Source organism: Phacochoerus africanus, chromosome 2 (assembly GCF_016906955.1).
Source record: "Phacochoerus africanus isolate WHEZ1 chromosome 2, ROS_Pafr_v1, whole genome shotgun sequence".
Lineage (NCBI taxonomy): Eukaryota > Metazoa > Chordata > Mammalia > Artiodactyla > Suidae > Phacochoerus > Phacochoerus africanus.
The window spans coordinates 160,128,763-160,145,260 of NC_062545.1; the positions used below are offsets into that span (position 1 = coordinate 160,128,763).

Here is a 16,498-nt window from a genome sequence, read left to right on the forward strand (position 1 = left end):
GACCTCACCTCTAAAATGCATTATTTCATTTATTGCTAAGAAAATAAAAGCTGTGCCAACCGAATTATGATACAATACTTCATTTCACTTGAATTTTTATTTATAAATATGTAAAGAGTTCCTTCAGGTGCATTTAGATATATATTTTGTTAGATCTTATTCTTGTTCATACATAAAATGCAATATTTGCAAAATAAGTTGCAAATAACCTAAAAACATATTAGGAATCTGGGTTTTTTTAAGTGCTTATGGGGCTGAAAACCATAAATGTTCATTTTTTATCACAATATTTATTGTGCCAGCAAGAACTTTGGTATCTGGACATTACCAAACATGAGCAAACATAGTACTATTGTCTCTGGGATTTTCTTCCAAGCTACAGACACTTTTTCTGCAAGTTTTGATGTTGGTTTGTGATAGGTAACCTTAAAATACAGCCTTTCTTAAGGTCCTGTAAATCATGGTCATTGCTTTGCAAGAAAACTGGGAATTGCATTCATCCCTCCAAACCTGGATATTCACTTCTCTGTTATCAAGTTCCACATCACTGTTTCATTTCAACAATTTTTAGCATTTATAATAATTTTTTTCAAGGCCAAATAATAATATAATCTTTAAAAATTAAAGGCAACTATACAGGACATATAGAGCACCAATAATAACATGAAGTGAAAAAATATAGACACGTGTGACTAAAAACAGGTATGTGTGGACAATGACAATTACATCAAAACATATCTTACTTTCAGAGGTGTGAAAATGTAAAAAATGGGTCTTATTGTGAAGTACAGTTTACTATTGAGCTTTTCATCAGATTGTTTTTATCTTCGTCTGTTCAGTATTGAAAGAAGCATGTTGAGGTTTAAGTTTTATCTTCTTTATGAACCTTACCATTTTCTATGTCAAATGACAGCATTTCTCCACTTGAATTCACTCCCTTAAAGTTTACTTTTTCTGATAGTAATAGCTTGACTGCTGCTGCCCCTTTGTTTAAATTTTCCAGATATATCTTCTCCTTTCCCTAAAGTCATAAAGTATTCTGGTACATTTTCCTATGAAACATATCAAATTGTCTTTTCTCATTAAGTAATATTTCAATAATTGTTTTGTTCTTTTAAATAAGGAAGTTGTCCTAGCATACAGTGTTGGGCTGGGTTGTCATTTCTTTATTGACCTCCAATACCAGTTCCATTCTATTTCATATTTTCATCTATGAATAAGTATATTTCTGGACTTTTTATTCTGTACAATTAATCTGTTTGTTTACTCCTATGTAAACCCACACTATATTATCAGAGCTTCATAATAAGTTTCAGCATCTAGTAGAACAGGGCTCTGCAACTTGATCTTTTTCTTTAGAAATGTGTTATATATGTTCGGCCTTTTGCTTATTCATATACATTTTAAAATAAACTTGTCAAGTTCCAAAGAAACATTGCTGGAATATGGATTAGAATTACATTAAATCTATAGAACGAGTAGTGGAGGACTGACAATTTTTTAACTTAAGGTCTTTCTGTGATATGAAATAGCTCTATTTATTTTGGTCATCTATAACGGCTGTCAATAGCTCTTTATAACTTTCGACATAACAGTCTGGCTTATCTTTTGCTAATTATTATTCTTAAGAGCATTCTACTTTTAGTAGAATTACAAAATTAATTACATTTTCTAACTATTGCTCCTGAGAGGCATAAAAATGCAATTGAATCTTGTCTTGTAATGATAGTTGCCAACTGTGTACTACTATAGCAGGGATTGCGCTAACCTCTTTATCAACCACTAATCCTCGCAACAACTCTATGAGGTGGGTCCTATGATCATAATCACACTTTATTTTGGCATTCAAACCATAGCACTAATTTCATCCAAGGGAATTTAAAGCAAAGCAGGTAGTCAGAAGCGAAAAGAGTGCATGAACAGCAATTGCACCTCTTCATGGAGAAGAGAATCTGCCGCAGAACAAAATGCTGTTGGTTTTGAGGTGCCTGATGAAGAAAAGAAAAGGGTGATCTGCACAAAATCTTGGTTCAGTTCTGCTGCACCGGGAGTTCCTAACCACAGCCGTGGCCGCGGCTGCCTCGGTGCCCTCTTCATTGACCTCTACAAAGCACTTGTGCATGACCTTGGACACGGGCACGTTCTTCCTCACTGACATTCCAGAAAAGTCTGCCTTGGCTTCTTCAAAAGCATCAATCATTCCTAAACTTCGAAGAAAAGCCTCCAAGTCATAACTTTCCTCTAGCTTTAATCTGGGAAGAAAAACTTGAACTTTATCCTCAGTCAACTTTTCTGGATTTGTCCAGGCTCTGAACTTCTCATATGTAAGTGCTTTTTCCACCTGAAATAACAAAACGTTAAATCTTAAAAGCTGGAGGACAATAGCCTGATACCCACTCACCCACCCACTCATTAACTCCTCCCCCAATGACCTACAACTCGATGGTGAGCTCTGGTCCAGGGTAATCTACATGGGTATTTCCTCTTATAAACACCCCAAAGTTTTCCCTCAAATTCTTGCACTTTCCCTGTTTTATGGATACACAATAAAAAGCAGCTAGAAAACACATGAGACAAGGATTGGGTTTTATTTTTAACTATCGGTACCAAATTCAGTTGAAGTAGTTTTATTGTTGCTGTTGTTTTTTTAGAAAATTCCTGTAACCAATTAAATTCATTCTTGTGATACACATTACCATGAGTTTGAGAGATTGTTTGATGAGTGAGACAAAGAGCAAGGCTCAGAACTCTAACGAATAAAAGAGGGGGAAATCAGGGGTCATCTGAACTTCAGGAAGGAAGACATGGCTTCTAGGGAAGGAAAAGGAGTGATAGGAAATTCAACAGGACTATTATTTCTGGCATCTTTGTTTGCCTTCTGCCAGCCCTAGATTGAGCTTTGAAACCTCCAAGGCCCAGCACATTCTATTTATCCACAGGGAAGAAATAAAGGAGGAAGAAGGGGCTTCCATTTGCATGTCCCCCCTTCCCTCCAACACCTGCGATCCAGGTACATGCTCCTCTCAATGACAGTTGTTTGGATGTCAGCTCTATTACTAGATCCCCCTAATTTTTTTAAGTAGCCATAATAGAGTTTATCCTTGACTTATGCCAGTAGCTTCCTGAGTCCATAGAGAAGCCAGGGAAATCAGACATACCCTCCCCTCACAAAGAGTGCTCTTGGGCACTGGTGTGCTAGACCTGGCACTGGTGAGTTAAACCTTTGGTAGCCTAAACTCTACCATGGTATGAGTATTTACACCACAGGAACTGGCAAACATTATTCAGGAGGGCTTCCCCTATATCCTAGAAAGCCAGATGACCAGCACACTATTAGTTTTCTACCTCCCAACCTACAAATTACTTTCTTCCATCCTGAACCCCTATTTTCTGTCATGAGGAAATGTCCTTCTCCTCCTGTCTAAAATAAAATCCTTGCCTGCAACTTAGACTCTTGCTTCTCAAAATTGGTTTCTGACCAGCAACATCTGCATTATCTGGAATCTTGTTAGAAATGCAACCTTTCAGGCTATACTTCCCCCAAATCAAAAATCTGCATTTTAACAAGATCCCATTAGGTTAATATGCACATTAATGTTTGAGGAACAGTGCCCAAATCAATCCCTATCATTTTCCTATACTTTTGTTCAGGAATCATTGGGCTCTCAACTAGTGCCTCCCTTCAGAATAAATAAGTGTTCTTATATTTTGGAATTCTCTCTTCTTAGCTTGATAAAATTTTGGCTAGTCTAGCATTTCCACTCCTAGATGTATACTCAACAGATGTATACACATGTTCACCAAAAGAAATGCAATGGTGTTCATTTAGCACTCCTTATAATAACCCTAAATAAGAAATTCCTCAAATGTTCTCTGGTGGATGGGCTTTAAAAAAATGAGCTCAGACTGGATCCAGAAACTTAGGCGCAATGCCAAGGGCTTACCACAGCGAGGTCAGTGTTGTCATCAGGCAGCAGAATGACCATGCTCAGTTCCTCCCCCACATAGGGCAGCTCCAGGACCTGGGCATGCACCTCATCTACATACCCCATTTTAAATTTAGCTTGCTTAAACATCATCTGCACTGTCTTCTTCTCCTAATAAAAATACAAAATTAAAATCAAAGTACTGAAAAAAATGAGCATGGTGTACTAAAATTGTATAATTCACAGAACCCCTAGGTACATATAATTATTATTTCTGTGCATTTATGCTGATATAAAATCTTTATTATTGCATACTAGTGTTGAGCATAACAGTCTCTTGTCCCAGCAGATCAAGTATTACCAGGTGGGAGGTAATAAATTGATGAATATATAGAGAGACAAAAGTTCTATTTTCAGAAGAAATTGTGTTTTTTCTTTTTGAGAAGATGCATACAGAAGCACTCCCAGGGACCTTCTAATTAAAAAAAAAATTACTTATTGAAGTTAAGAGGAAAATTAACTAATATTCAAGTCTTTGGGCTGAAAGATCTGGTTAGCAAAGGTATATAGGCCAGAGGGAGTTATACTTTTATTCTGAAATGTTACTCAACTATATAATTGGCTTTATGGCCTTGCTTTTCTTGGAAGGGAGACCTTGACAAGATGTCTAGGGTACATGGTTTTTAAAGCCTGCATCAAGTATATTCCAGACTTGTAAATTTTTGTGCAATACACTATCATCAAGTGGCTGGAGGTCAAATTCCAACTTAATAGTTATTGACGCCAGCCATTATCATCTTCCACAGTGAGAAAAAGAGTGTGTATATATGTGTGACTGGATCACTTTGCTCTATAGTAGAAATTGACAGAACACTGTAAACCAATTATAATGGACAAAATAAAAATCATTATAAAAATTATTTTTAAATTAAAAAAAATTTTAAATCAAAATGAATGGAGAGAAGTGTTTTTAGTTAGACATTTAAGTCTAGAAATCAAACATACAGCATGATGACTATAGTTAATAGTGTATTGAATACTGGGAGTTTGCTAAGAGGGCAGATTTCAGGTGCTGTCATCACAAAAAAAGATATGATAACTATCTGAGGAGAAGTTATTAATTAGCTTGAACAGAGTAATTATTTCACTATGTATATGTATATCAAATCCTCATCTTATACACCTCAAATATATATAATTTTTTATTTCTTAAAATGATCCAAAAATAAATAAAAACAAAGACTCCCTGAACATTTTCTAACTCATTTTTTCTTGTATTCAGATTGTATAGCCATGAATTCTAAATCAAGAAATAGTCATAGTTGTCATTGACAACTGCAAGAAAGTCTCCAGCTGTAGACAGTGATAGTACAAGACAAACATAATTCCAAGGTGTAGAAGAAATTTTCTTTCAACCCAAATAATAGGACCAGAAATAGAAGATCAATTTAACCAAAGATACAAAAACAAAACTCTCAGTATAACAATTATTTTAGTTTATCTCTTTCCCATTCCAATGAAAGATATATAGGACACATGAAATTCATTTAGAAACAAATTAAGAAAGTGTGAAATAAATTACTTATATTTTCTATGTATTCACAATCTTTCTCAGCGTAATCCTTTAGAAAGCTACATACAGTAGATCTGCAAAACATCTTCGTACCTGGTTGGTTTTAAAGGGCATCCCCCTTGTGTACTTCCTGTCAAATTGCTCGTTCCACTTTCCTTTGAAATAGATGGCATTCACGAGGACCAACTTAGTCAGAGGACCGACTGTCCCAGCACCCAGTATCTCTGAAATCCTACCTGAAAGAGCATGAAAGAAAGTTACTGCTCTCAGAGGGAAATAAACATTCTTTGACAAATGTCCTCTCGACACAGAAAGCCACATCAGGGTGATGGTATTTCATGCAGGGCACACACACAGCATAGTGTTTGTCCTTAAACAATATTCTTGATGCAGGCAGGTCAACTATCATTTTGCCCTCAATTTATAGATGTGGAATTTCAGGTGCAGAGTATTTGCCTGGCTCTTCTGCCAAGGTCACAGAGGTGGCAAGTGGCTGAGCTGAGAAAATAACCCAAGCATCTTGAGTCTAACTGAAAGCTTCTTGACCTTGGCACCTATAGTTTCTCAGCCACACCACTGCTAGCACTGTTGGCCAGATAATTGTTTCTTGTGGGAATGGTCCTCTGCATTAAGATGCTTAGCCAGGATCACTTCCCCCAGTTTGACAACCCAAAATGTCTTCAGCCACGGCCAAGTGTCTCTTGGAGGTTGACTCTGGTTAAGGGTCATTGCTCTGTGCCAACCTTCAACTCTCACTTAGGTGAAGAGAGGATTCTGAAGGGTGGGGATAAAGACCTGAAAATGGGAGCAGGTGCTTCCAGAAGGGAGGGAATGGGGCAAGGGAGGGAATTAGGGGGATGTAGTCCAGGAGAAGACCTGGGGTGCTCAGCCTGATGAGAGGAAGGATGTGGGAGGCTGAGGAGGGGAAGTGGGTGTAGGGAGGGTGAGGTGTGGAGAAGCTTCTGACTTCCCCACTGACTCAGTGCTGCTGGGTCAACTGGAAAGGCAAAGACCACTATTCTCATGATGGTCATTGGCTGTCAGTGTCGTCGTGGACATTGGTGCCTCCTGACACACTGGATGTACCATAAGACTGAACAGATAGAATAATGCATGCTGGGTGGGCGCATGAAGAAAGGAGTGATTTAACCTCCCCTGTTGAATGTCTCTAAACTGAATGTTGGGTATTTAGAGTTCCAAAAAGCATGTCTATTTTCTCCACCCTCTGGTCTAGAACTGGCAGAAGTACTTCAGGTGAGACTGAATGTGTCCAGACAGGGGACCCCACATGCTTTTCATTAGCTGCACCTCCAGAATCTGGAGCAAATTCAGAAAAGCAACCTTAGCCACAGCCAAGTTCAGAGGGAAGGAGAAGGCTGTGGATGAAACGAGGGCTGCTCACATCACCAGTGGGAGATGACATGAAACGCTGTCCCATCTGAGCTGTAATCTACATTAGATGTCCTTCTACCCTTAAAGCACAACATCCTTCCAGATAGAAGACGGTAAACGGCACTAAAGAGAAAGAAGGGGGGGGGGGTGTTCCAGGACAGAGGGGAGGGCATCCGAGTGACTAACACCAGGTTTAAGAACTTTTCAGAAATCACCACTTCATAAGCCCAAGAAAAATATCAGATTTGTATTACTGGCCAAAAACCCAGCAAACACACACAAACAGGCCACTGATTGTAGGGTCACAGTGGCAAGTCCATGGAGGTCACGGCCTAGGCAGTCTCAGTTCTCTCTCCCTCCTTAGGCTGAGTCTCCTGAAATGAAAACCTCTCACCTTCTGTCTTCTCCTTCACCCAGTCGTTTATGTGTTTCCTGCATTCTTCGGTATCTTCAGCAAAGGACAGCTCCTCCAGGTCTGCCTCATAGAAATTCTGGCAGGATTCCTTAAAAGCCTACAAATGAAAAATACCGAGTTTGACCATATTCTATTCAGCAAAGATTCCTAAAAGCATGAAAACATTTTTTTCTTTTTCTTTTTTTTTAAGTGATTAGATTTATTTGGGTGATTAATTAATTCAGTTTGTCTAGGACCTAAATGCAGTCATTTTTTTAAATTACTCAATGAATTTCCTTGTATTTATAATTGTAGAAAACATTTTTTTCTTAATGTATTTCTAGCATAAATGCTTGCACAAGCCACCCTGCATTTTCAACTCATTTATGCAATTAATCAAAATGTATAGACCGCCAACCTTGTGTCTGGCACTGTGCTAGGTGCTGGACACCAGGGTGAAGACATGACATTGGACCTTAAGTGGCTCACAGTCTGCTGAGAGAGAAACATCTACACAGATGAGTTAACAAGATGTTTGGAGAATATGGATGGTGACAGCCACACACAAAACAGCCTATGAACGTTCCTGACACTTAAACTCTCTATTGACTTTCTCTTTGATTTTGTCTCCCCCACTAGGTGGTCTGACTCTGTCTCACTAATTTTTTGTATCAGTGGTACTGACCACAGTGTCTGAAGTGAACTTAGGGAATGATTGAGAGACTCCATCGTGGAACTAGATTATCAAGAAGTCGTATAGGTCTCCTAGGAGTGGAATGTGTGTATGTGTGTGTGTGTGTGTGTGTGTGTGTGTGTGTGTGTGTGTGTGTGTGTGGACATGGGAAAACAGTGGCAAGCAGCAAGGGACGAGCCACAAAATGTAAGTTGGGGTCAAATCAGGAAGGGGCACTACATGCAATACTTTAAAACCCAAAGATAACTCACCTCATGAAAACTTGTTTTCTGATATAATGTGCCTGGCAGTTGGTTCCCATCCTCCACCCACTTCCTGTTCTCAAACATTTTAGCTTCTGCAGAAGAAAGAAATTGTAGAGAGCAGGACCCAAGCAACTAAGAAAAGTAAGGAATGGTTCCCTGTGTCCTCAGTAATCCCCAGTTACAGTATTCAGAGATCAAGCCGATATTAAAAAATGTGCTTATCCCAGAAGACCTGCCCAAATGAAGCATCCAGAATCATCTTCAGTGATATTTAAGCCCAGAGGAGGTTCCTCCATGGGGTAGCACCTACTAGCAGCCAGGACAGGGCTATAGCTGAGTCTTACAGAATAATCCTTGGAATTTCCAGTCGGTAAGTGGCTGAACTTGCCCTTATTATTTCATTAGTCTCAAGACAGCATCACTCTGCATATTATGCAGTGTAATTTTTGGACCTCACTTACTGAATAATGGCAGGCTTTTGCTGGTCTAGGGAACACTGGAATTATATGCTGCAATAAATTGGAACTACTAAGATTCAAAACCTCATTTTTATGAACAGATTTTAATTTTAGAAAGACTATTCTGTCAGTAGTGTGGAAGGACCAAGCTGGACTTAGAGAGATTAGTTAGGAAACAATTAAAATAACAGTGTAGAAAAGAGTCTGGACCCAGCAATGGCATGGCAATTCAGAAGAGGAGGCAAATGAAGAGACCTTGAGAGGCCAGCTCCATGGCAATGGTCCAACAATCAAAGACGAGTCTGGGGAGATGCAGCCACTAAGATGGGGAGAATCAGGTCTGGGTACAGGAGGATGGACAAATTGAAATTGACATTAGGAGCATATATTAGCAACCGTCATTTTTAAAAGGACATAAATCAGAAGTGTATTTCTAAGCACATATTTAAGGCAGTAGAGCTATATTTTATCTCTGCCCTTTGATAGTTTTTCTGTTTTCTTTTCATCAATGAGCAAGCTCTACTTACTGGCAAGAAGTCACATGTCTTTTCCCCAAAGAGTCTATTGGCAGTTCTAAGCAAGCATTGGGTGGTGGATTTGTTAATTTCCTTTAGAAGTGACTGGAAACTTTGGTGAACATCTCCAACTCTGTTCAAACAAAGTGCCTGGTAAGAGAAGACAAGAACGCCAGCTTTTAACATGCATTTTCTCCCCCGTGAAACTATTTCCAAAAAAAAATTTTTTTGTACTGAAAATCACAGAGGATCCTATTTTATTTTCTGGCACACCTGTGGCATGTGGAACTTCCTGGGCCAGGAATCAAACCTGCACCACAGCAGTGACAACACCGGATCCTTAACCATTAGGTCACCAGGGAACTTCAGAGGCCCCTATTTTAAAAGGAGTTTGGTTTAATTGTCTAGCACAGGATTTCTTAACCTGATAGTATTGACTTTTGGGGCCGCATACTTTGTTGTGGAGCCTTCCTGTGAATTGGATATTTAGTAGCATTTCTGACCTCTGTCCACTAGATGGCAGTAGCACCTCTTGGTTATGAGAGCCAGCACTGTCCAGACCTTATCAAAGATCCCCTAAGGAGGCAAAATTGCCCTCAGTTGGAAAGCCCAGCTCTAGCAGATTTATCTGTGCCAGGAAGGCAGTGCATTATAACTCAGCAAATAGAACAGAACAAATAGCACAGGGAACTATATCTAATCACTTATGATAGAACATGATGGAGGATAATGTGAAAAAAAGAATGTATATAAATGTATAACTGGGTCACTTTGTTGTTATAGCAGAAATTGACAGAACATTGTAAATCAACTATAATAAAACTCTCTTTTTTTGTTGTTGTCTTTTTGCCTTTTCTAGGGCTGCTCCTGCGGCATACGGAGGTTCCCAGGCTAGGGGTGCAATCGGAGCTAGAGCCACCAGCCTACGCCACAGCCACAACAACGCGGCATCCGAGCTGCGTCTGTGACCCACACCACAGCTCACGGCAATGCCGGATCCTCAACCCACCGAGCAAGGCCAGGGATCGAACCCGCAACTTCATGGTTCCTAGTCGGATTCGTTAACCACTGTGCCAGCACAGGAACTCCATAAAACTCTTTTTAAAAAAAAGAACAAATAGGAGTTCCCGTCATGGCGCAGTGGTTAACAAATCCGACTAGGAACCATGAGGTTTCGGGTTCGATCCCTGGCCTTGCTCGGTGGGTTGAGGATCCGGCATTGCCGTGAGCTGTGGTGTAGGTTGCAGATGCGGCTCAGATCCTGCGTTGCTGTGGCTCTGGCGTAGGCTGGTGGCTATGGCTCCAATTGCACCCCTAGCCTGGGAACCTCTGTATGCCATGGGAGCGGCCCAAGAAATTGCAAAAAGACAAAAAAGAAAAAAAGAAAAGAAAAGAAAAAATAGGTAGCTGGAATGACCCACAGACTACAAGAATATGCAGACATAAACATGAAAATGTTTCTTGAGAAATTCCACAGAAGTCCTCCAGACCAGACTGTGATTTAAATGTCAAATCAGAGTAAGAATTAAGGCTGTTCCTGTATTCCAAACAACCCCAGTTCAAAGCCTCACTCCTCCAGTGAGCTGTAGGAAACAGTCAAGAGGGATTCAACTATGGCTATGGATGCACTTTTTGGGGATGTCTCTGCATCCTGTTATCAGTGGGAACATGATGTGCATACAGCTATTTTCTGGGACTCTTTTGCCAGAGAGTCAAAGAAACTAAGACCCAAAACAGGAAGCAACTACTTCCCTAACGTAACATCCACTACTTTATCTGTAGCTAAGGTCACCGATAGCCCATTTTGAATGAATCAGATTATACATTCCTTCTAAATAACTCCAAGAGACCTAAGTCCCCACTTGCGTCACATTCTTCCTCCACTCATGCATAATCGGACACCAGAAACTACCCATCCAACAAAAAGTGTATTTAGGAGTTCCCATTGTGGTTCAGCAGGTAACAAACCCAACTAGTATCCATGAGAATGAGGGTGCAATCCCTGGCCCCACTCAGTGGGTTGAGAATCCAGTGCTGCCGTGAGCTCTGGTGTAGGTCGAAGTTGAAGCTTGGATCCTGAGTTGCTGTGGCTGTGGTGTAGACCAGCTGCACGCTCATTCGACCCCTAGCCTGAGAACTTCCATGTGCCATGGGTGTGGTCCTAAAAAAAGGCCCCCCCTCAAAGCAAAGTGTATGTACACAGTTGTATTTCAATTCAAAATATAATGTTAGCAAAAGTTTAAAATACAATGAAATTGAGATTTTTTATGTTTTTATGGAAAAGAATTGTAGTTCATCCTACTTATCCAAGATGCAGAAAACAACATAAAGACTAGTTTCTCCCAAGAAAACAAGCAGGAGATTCTGTCTTAGACAATTCACCTTCCTCCCCATGTCTGCTTTCTCTCCATCACCACTGTAGCCCCTCCCAGCTCCCAGCCTCATTGGCTGGTGTGAGGTATGAAAAGGCCAGCTCTGTGGAAGCACAGAGGAGGCATGCCCTTGGTCTTCCTTTGCCATGGGCATGCATACCTGGGACATCTGGGCCTCTGTGTTTCCTTTGGCCCCCAATAAGACCATGGCCAGGGCGGAGGAGAGGCTCAGGGGAGACAAGAACACATTTCGCAAGTTGTCCTCTTCACTCAACATTTTTAATAAGTTGATGGCAAAAGTGCCATTTGCTTCACGGAGATCCTCCATTGGTGAAGGTCTGTATCAAAAAACACAACACAGAAGCACATCAGCCGGGCCCTCCATTAAGTCACCTGCTCATTAGCATCCCTGTCTATGGACACCAGGTGTGGCCAGCAGCATAACTGCACCCCAAACATCCGTGTCTGATCCCTAAGACTTATGACTACATTATCTTCCAAGGCAAGAGGGACTTTGTAGATGTGACTGAGTTAAGGGTCTTGAGATGGAGAGAGAGTCGCCTGTGTCATCCAGTTGGCTCAGGGTAATCACAGGCTCCTTGCTCCTCGCTGTTACAGTTGAAGACATTTTAGAGAAGAAAAGGACAGTTCATCACCCATAACGCCGTGATCCCATAGGCTATTTTTTCCTATGCTGTATATCCTCTTTAAAATGTGTATATGTATTTTTAACTCAAAATTGCAAAGCTACACAAGAAAAATATGTTCCAGTTTGGAAAATTAGCAAATAAGCAAAACCAAAACTACTGGAACTCCACCTAAAGATAAGGGTCATCACCCATTCTGTTCATTTTTATAAACAGATGGGCCATCCTGTGACCTTTATTCTTCCAGTTCCCCAGTGGACCAGAAGGGCTGCCTGCCACAGTCTTGAAAGTGTATTCCCTTACCTTGGAGAGGGTGGCTTTTCTGAGTCTCAGCGGCAGGAGGGGAATATGGAGCAAGTGGGTGGGACAGGGGTAGTGGGAGACAACTGTTTCAACCAGAGCGTCTCTCCTGGTGAACCATTTCTTTGAAGCTTCCTTCTAAGATAGTTTTTCAAGAGGAGATGGCTCTGGTGTAAAAGAAATAAAGTGTAGTGGAAAAAAAAAAATAGGGTGAAGTTCACACTCTAAGTATAGAACAATAGCCCAAGCCAATGCGACTTCTTTAATGTTTGAAAAATGTATGAAAACATCAACCATGAAAAAACAGCAGTGGCGCAGTTTAACAACAGTGGTCTATAACTTCATTGGTCATTTATTAGAGGACAAAATGTCAAGTTCCTCCCACCTACACCTTGGCAATCTCTCCAGAGCTTTCAGCTACATGGCTTGAACCCAAGAGCAACAGGGTTAGAAGGCTGATGTGTCTGCAGTGGGCGAGTCTCACCACAGGGCAGAACCCACCCCACATTTCCTCACCTTACACTTGAGGATGTTTTAGGAACAACAAAACAAAAAAACCTAGGAGCCAGGAGGGGTGTTCAAACTTCAGAGCACTAGGCCCACCAGAAGGTGGCACCAAAGAGACTCAAAAAAGAAGAGAATTGGGTAAATGAAGATGGGAAATGAATGACAAGTATAAGTTTGAACTTGATCTCACCTGAACATAAGAGCTTTGGATTGTGGACTTAAATTAAAAAAAAAAAAATGCACAACATGAGAGTTGTGAGTTAAGCTTTATTCAGAGTCATACTGAGGACTAAAGACTAGGCTCTCAGATAGCTTTGAGGAACTGCTCCAAAGAGGTAGTGGGGGTAGCCAGTATATCTGTGATTTTGGGGAGGCAATGCCCGCAGTCAGGCATACAGCTTGGTGAAAAGTTCCTGACAATCATGAGGATCAGGTATCTCAGTAGTTGTTTTAGTGCTTTCCTATGTAGAGGAAGATGCAAGAATCTGGTTTCATTAAACATTTTTTCCTGTGAGAGTTCCCATTGTGGCGCAGTGGAATCGAATCCAACTAGTATCCATGAGGATGTGGGTTTGATCCCTGGCCTCACTCAGTGGGTTAAGGATCTGGTGTTGCTGTGAACTGTGGTGTAGGTCGCAGACTTGGCTCAGATCCCAAGTTGCTGTGGCTGTGGCATGGGTCAGCAGCTGTAGCTCCAATTCAGCCCCTAGCCTGGGAACTTCCATATGTCACAGGTATGGCCCTAAAAAGAAAAAAAAAATTCCTGACATATCTCTACCTAAGAAGCTTGTTTTCCCAAAGCAAAAAGTGCCTCATCCTGTCTCTTGTTCTGAATTCTTTTCACAGTGCACTGTACGTCAGCTAATGACTTGATCCTTGTAGAACTGGATGGTGGGCAACATTCTTTGTTTCACAGGAGCCAGGGTGAGGCAAGTATAAGCTTAGGCTGGTGAGTGAGTGTGTGTGTGTGTGTGTGTGTGTGTGTGTGTGTGGTTGTCCAGTCTGGCAAAAGAATGAACTAGAATATCACATCAATTTCATCTTTACATTTTAACTGCTCTTAATTGCAAATGTCTGTTTCTGGTTTCTCCTATCATTCCTTCTTCCTCTCATTTGCTCACCTCCATTCTATCTCAACATCTAGGTGCTGGTCAGCAGCAGAGTATTTCCATTAGCATCTCCTCCATAGCACTGACACACCTTCACACACAGACACAAACAAGTGCACCTCTCAGATGTGACCCAGTTCACACCAGCGAAAAGATTTGATTCCCAGCCAATAAAATGGCATTAAATTAGTTGTCTTTTTACAGGTGAACCATCAAGGTCAGGACAATTAAATACTATATTCAGGTCTCATAAAAAAACTAACAGATTCACCCAAAAGAGCAAGCCTTCTGCTTTCAAGTAGTTGTCCCTCAGTATCCACTGAGGATTGGTTCCAGGACCCCCTCCAATGCCAAATCTCAGGATGCTCTAGTCCCTTATATAAAATGATGTAGTATTTGCATCTAACCTACAAGCCTCTTGTCCAACCTGTAATCCTCTTGTACACTTTAAATCATCTCTAGATGTTTTATAATCCCTGGTACAATGTAAATGCTGTGTAAATAGTAGTGAAAGGAAATAGATTCAAGTTTTGTTTTTTGGAACTTTCTAGAATTTTTTTCAAATATTTTAAATCTGCCACTGGTTGACTTTGCAGATGCAGAACCACTGATAGAGGGGAGGGCCAACTATATGCAGCATCATTCTCCTGGTGGCTTTGAATGCCTTCCTCCACTCCTGTTCCACTCCCCAGCCCCGGACACACACCCAGAATGAATTTGTTCAGAGTGGGCCATGAATCACAGGAGGTTTATTTGAGCAGCTAGCTTGGAATGAGGAAGGTGCTACCTTCCATTTGAGATAAGTGGAACATACCTTTCCCAGGGATCTCGTAAACAAGACAGCCAAGGGATGTTGGTAACCATAAGTAGGAGAATTAAAATGAGTGGAGGTTCTAGATGGAGAGATTGGGAGCCATCAGCACCCTGATTCCAGGAGCTTCTAAGTGAATGGATGAAATTACTTCGAATGTACAAATTGGTGGAATAAGGGAAAAAAAATCCACCTTGTTCTGGGGAATTTTTACAGGTAGAGAGAGGAAAAAGACAAGGGATTGAGACCCCAAAATCAGGGATGTTCTTAGGGAAGTGGGGGCAGGAAGTGGCCAGAGCTGGAGGAGGAGGACAGGAGGGTAGCACCCAGGCTGGACCCAGGAGGAGGCTGTTTGGGCTAGAAAACCCTGGACAGAGAGAAGCAGGAGCCAGAGGGCTGAGAAGTACCTGGAAAGTGTGGAATTAATTCAGTTAACTACTGTGCCTGTGGAGGGGGAGACAAATCAGAATGTGGGTTTGGGGTTTGTTTTGTTATTTGTTTTTTCCAGCTTGAGGGGAAGCAGGCAATAAAGAACAGATGAAAGATGTGAAAAAAAAGAAAAAAGAAATGCAAGAAATATGTAAAGAAAAAGAGAGGGAAGGGAGGGAGGGACAGAGAGAAGGAGGAAAGAGCAGAGGAGAGAGGAGAGGTACACCCAATAAGCTGGATCGCAGAGGGAACTCGCAGAGGTGCTGGAAGTGACGTTGACCCAGCATGTCCCGGAACTTGCCCAAGGCTCCATAGAAACTCTAGGCTAGACGGCTGCACCCTGCGCTGCCCCCTCTCACTCTCCCAAAAGTTTCCACAGCCCAGGCTTGGATTACAGGCCGCGCCTTCACTTCCAGCAAATCAGTCGCAGCACGGTGGCGTCAGCAGGCCCTGTGTCACTCCCACTCCGAGGACCACCCTCTGACCCAGGGCGGGTCTGCGCACCAAGCTGCTGCACTGGGTCCTCAGAGCCTGGGCCTTGGAGACTAACCTTAGAGCCCCAGACAAAGCGGGCCAGGGGAAAAGAGTGCGGGGGGGAGGGGGGAGAGGAGAAGGGTCCGAGGCGATCCCAGCTCCGCAGCCCTCCTTCCTGGATAACCGCCGCCGTCGTGTTCCTCTAGTCCTCTCTACCCACATTTCCCCGCCGCCCCGCTCCCACTGTCTGTCTCTGGCCTTCCTCCCTCCCTTCTCCCCAGGCTCGGCTGGAGCTCTAAGCTAGAGGCGGTCGCTTTGGGAATCCGAGGGTTCGAGAGCCCTCCCAGCCCGGTACCTGGGAGATTACTGCTGCTGCGGCTGCGGCGGCGGCGGCGGCTGATATTCCAGTTTAGTGCATGCTTCGCCTCCGCTTTGATTTCGGGCAAGGCTTCCGGCGGTGACTCAGAACACCAGTGGGAGACTGCAGCAGGCAGTGCAATCTCTGATTACTTCATTCCCAGTCCAGACCCTGGGTGGAGGCTGTGCCTCGCGCGCATCCTCTGGCCTAGGCCTGAGAGCCGAAGGCTTGGCGGAGGAGACAATTGCCTGGTCCTCAGAGGGTGTCTGGGGAAGGCTTTACCTCCTCGGAAAC

At 42.2% G+C, this 16,498-nt stretch overlaps 1 protein-coding gene across 3 annotated transcripts; it reads right to left on the reverse strand.

The window, feature by feature from the left end:
- Positions 1-270: 270 nt before the first annotated feature.
- Positions 271-16,330, reverse strand: LOC125119675 (serpin B8). 3 transcript variants are annotated; one of them, XM_047766991.1, is made up of 8 exons: positions 16,202-16,330; positions 12,520-12,683; positions 11,730-11,907; positions 9,210-9,347; positions 7,286-7,403; positions 5,593-5,735; positions 3,945-4,097; positions 271-2,341 (listed from the first exon to the last, which is right to left on the reverse strand). In XM_047766991.1, exons 3-8 carry the CDS (start codon positions 11,895-11,897, stop codon positions 1,937-1,939), a joined length of 1,125 nt encoding a protein of 374 aa, XP_047622947.1. In that variant the 5' UTR covers positions 11,898-11,907; positions 12,520-12,683; positions 16,202-16,330; the 3' UTR covers positions 271-1,936. The 3 variants fall into 3 exon arrangements, with proteins under 3 accessions (XP_047622947.1, XP_047622946.1, XP_047622948.1); XM_047766990.1 differs by lacking the exon at positions 12,520-12,683; XM_047766992.1 differs by lacking the exons at positions 12,520-12,683; positions 16,202-16,330 and having other exon boundaries at positions 11,730-11,909.
- Positions 16,331-16,498: the final 168 nt, after the last annotated feature.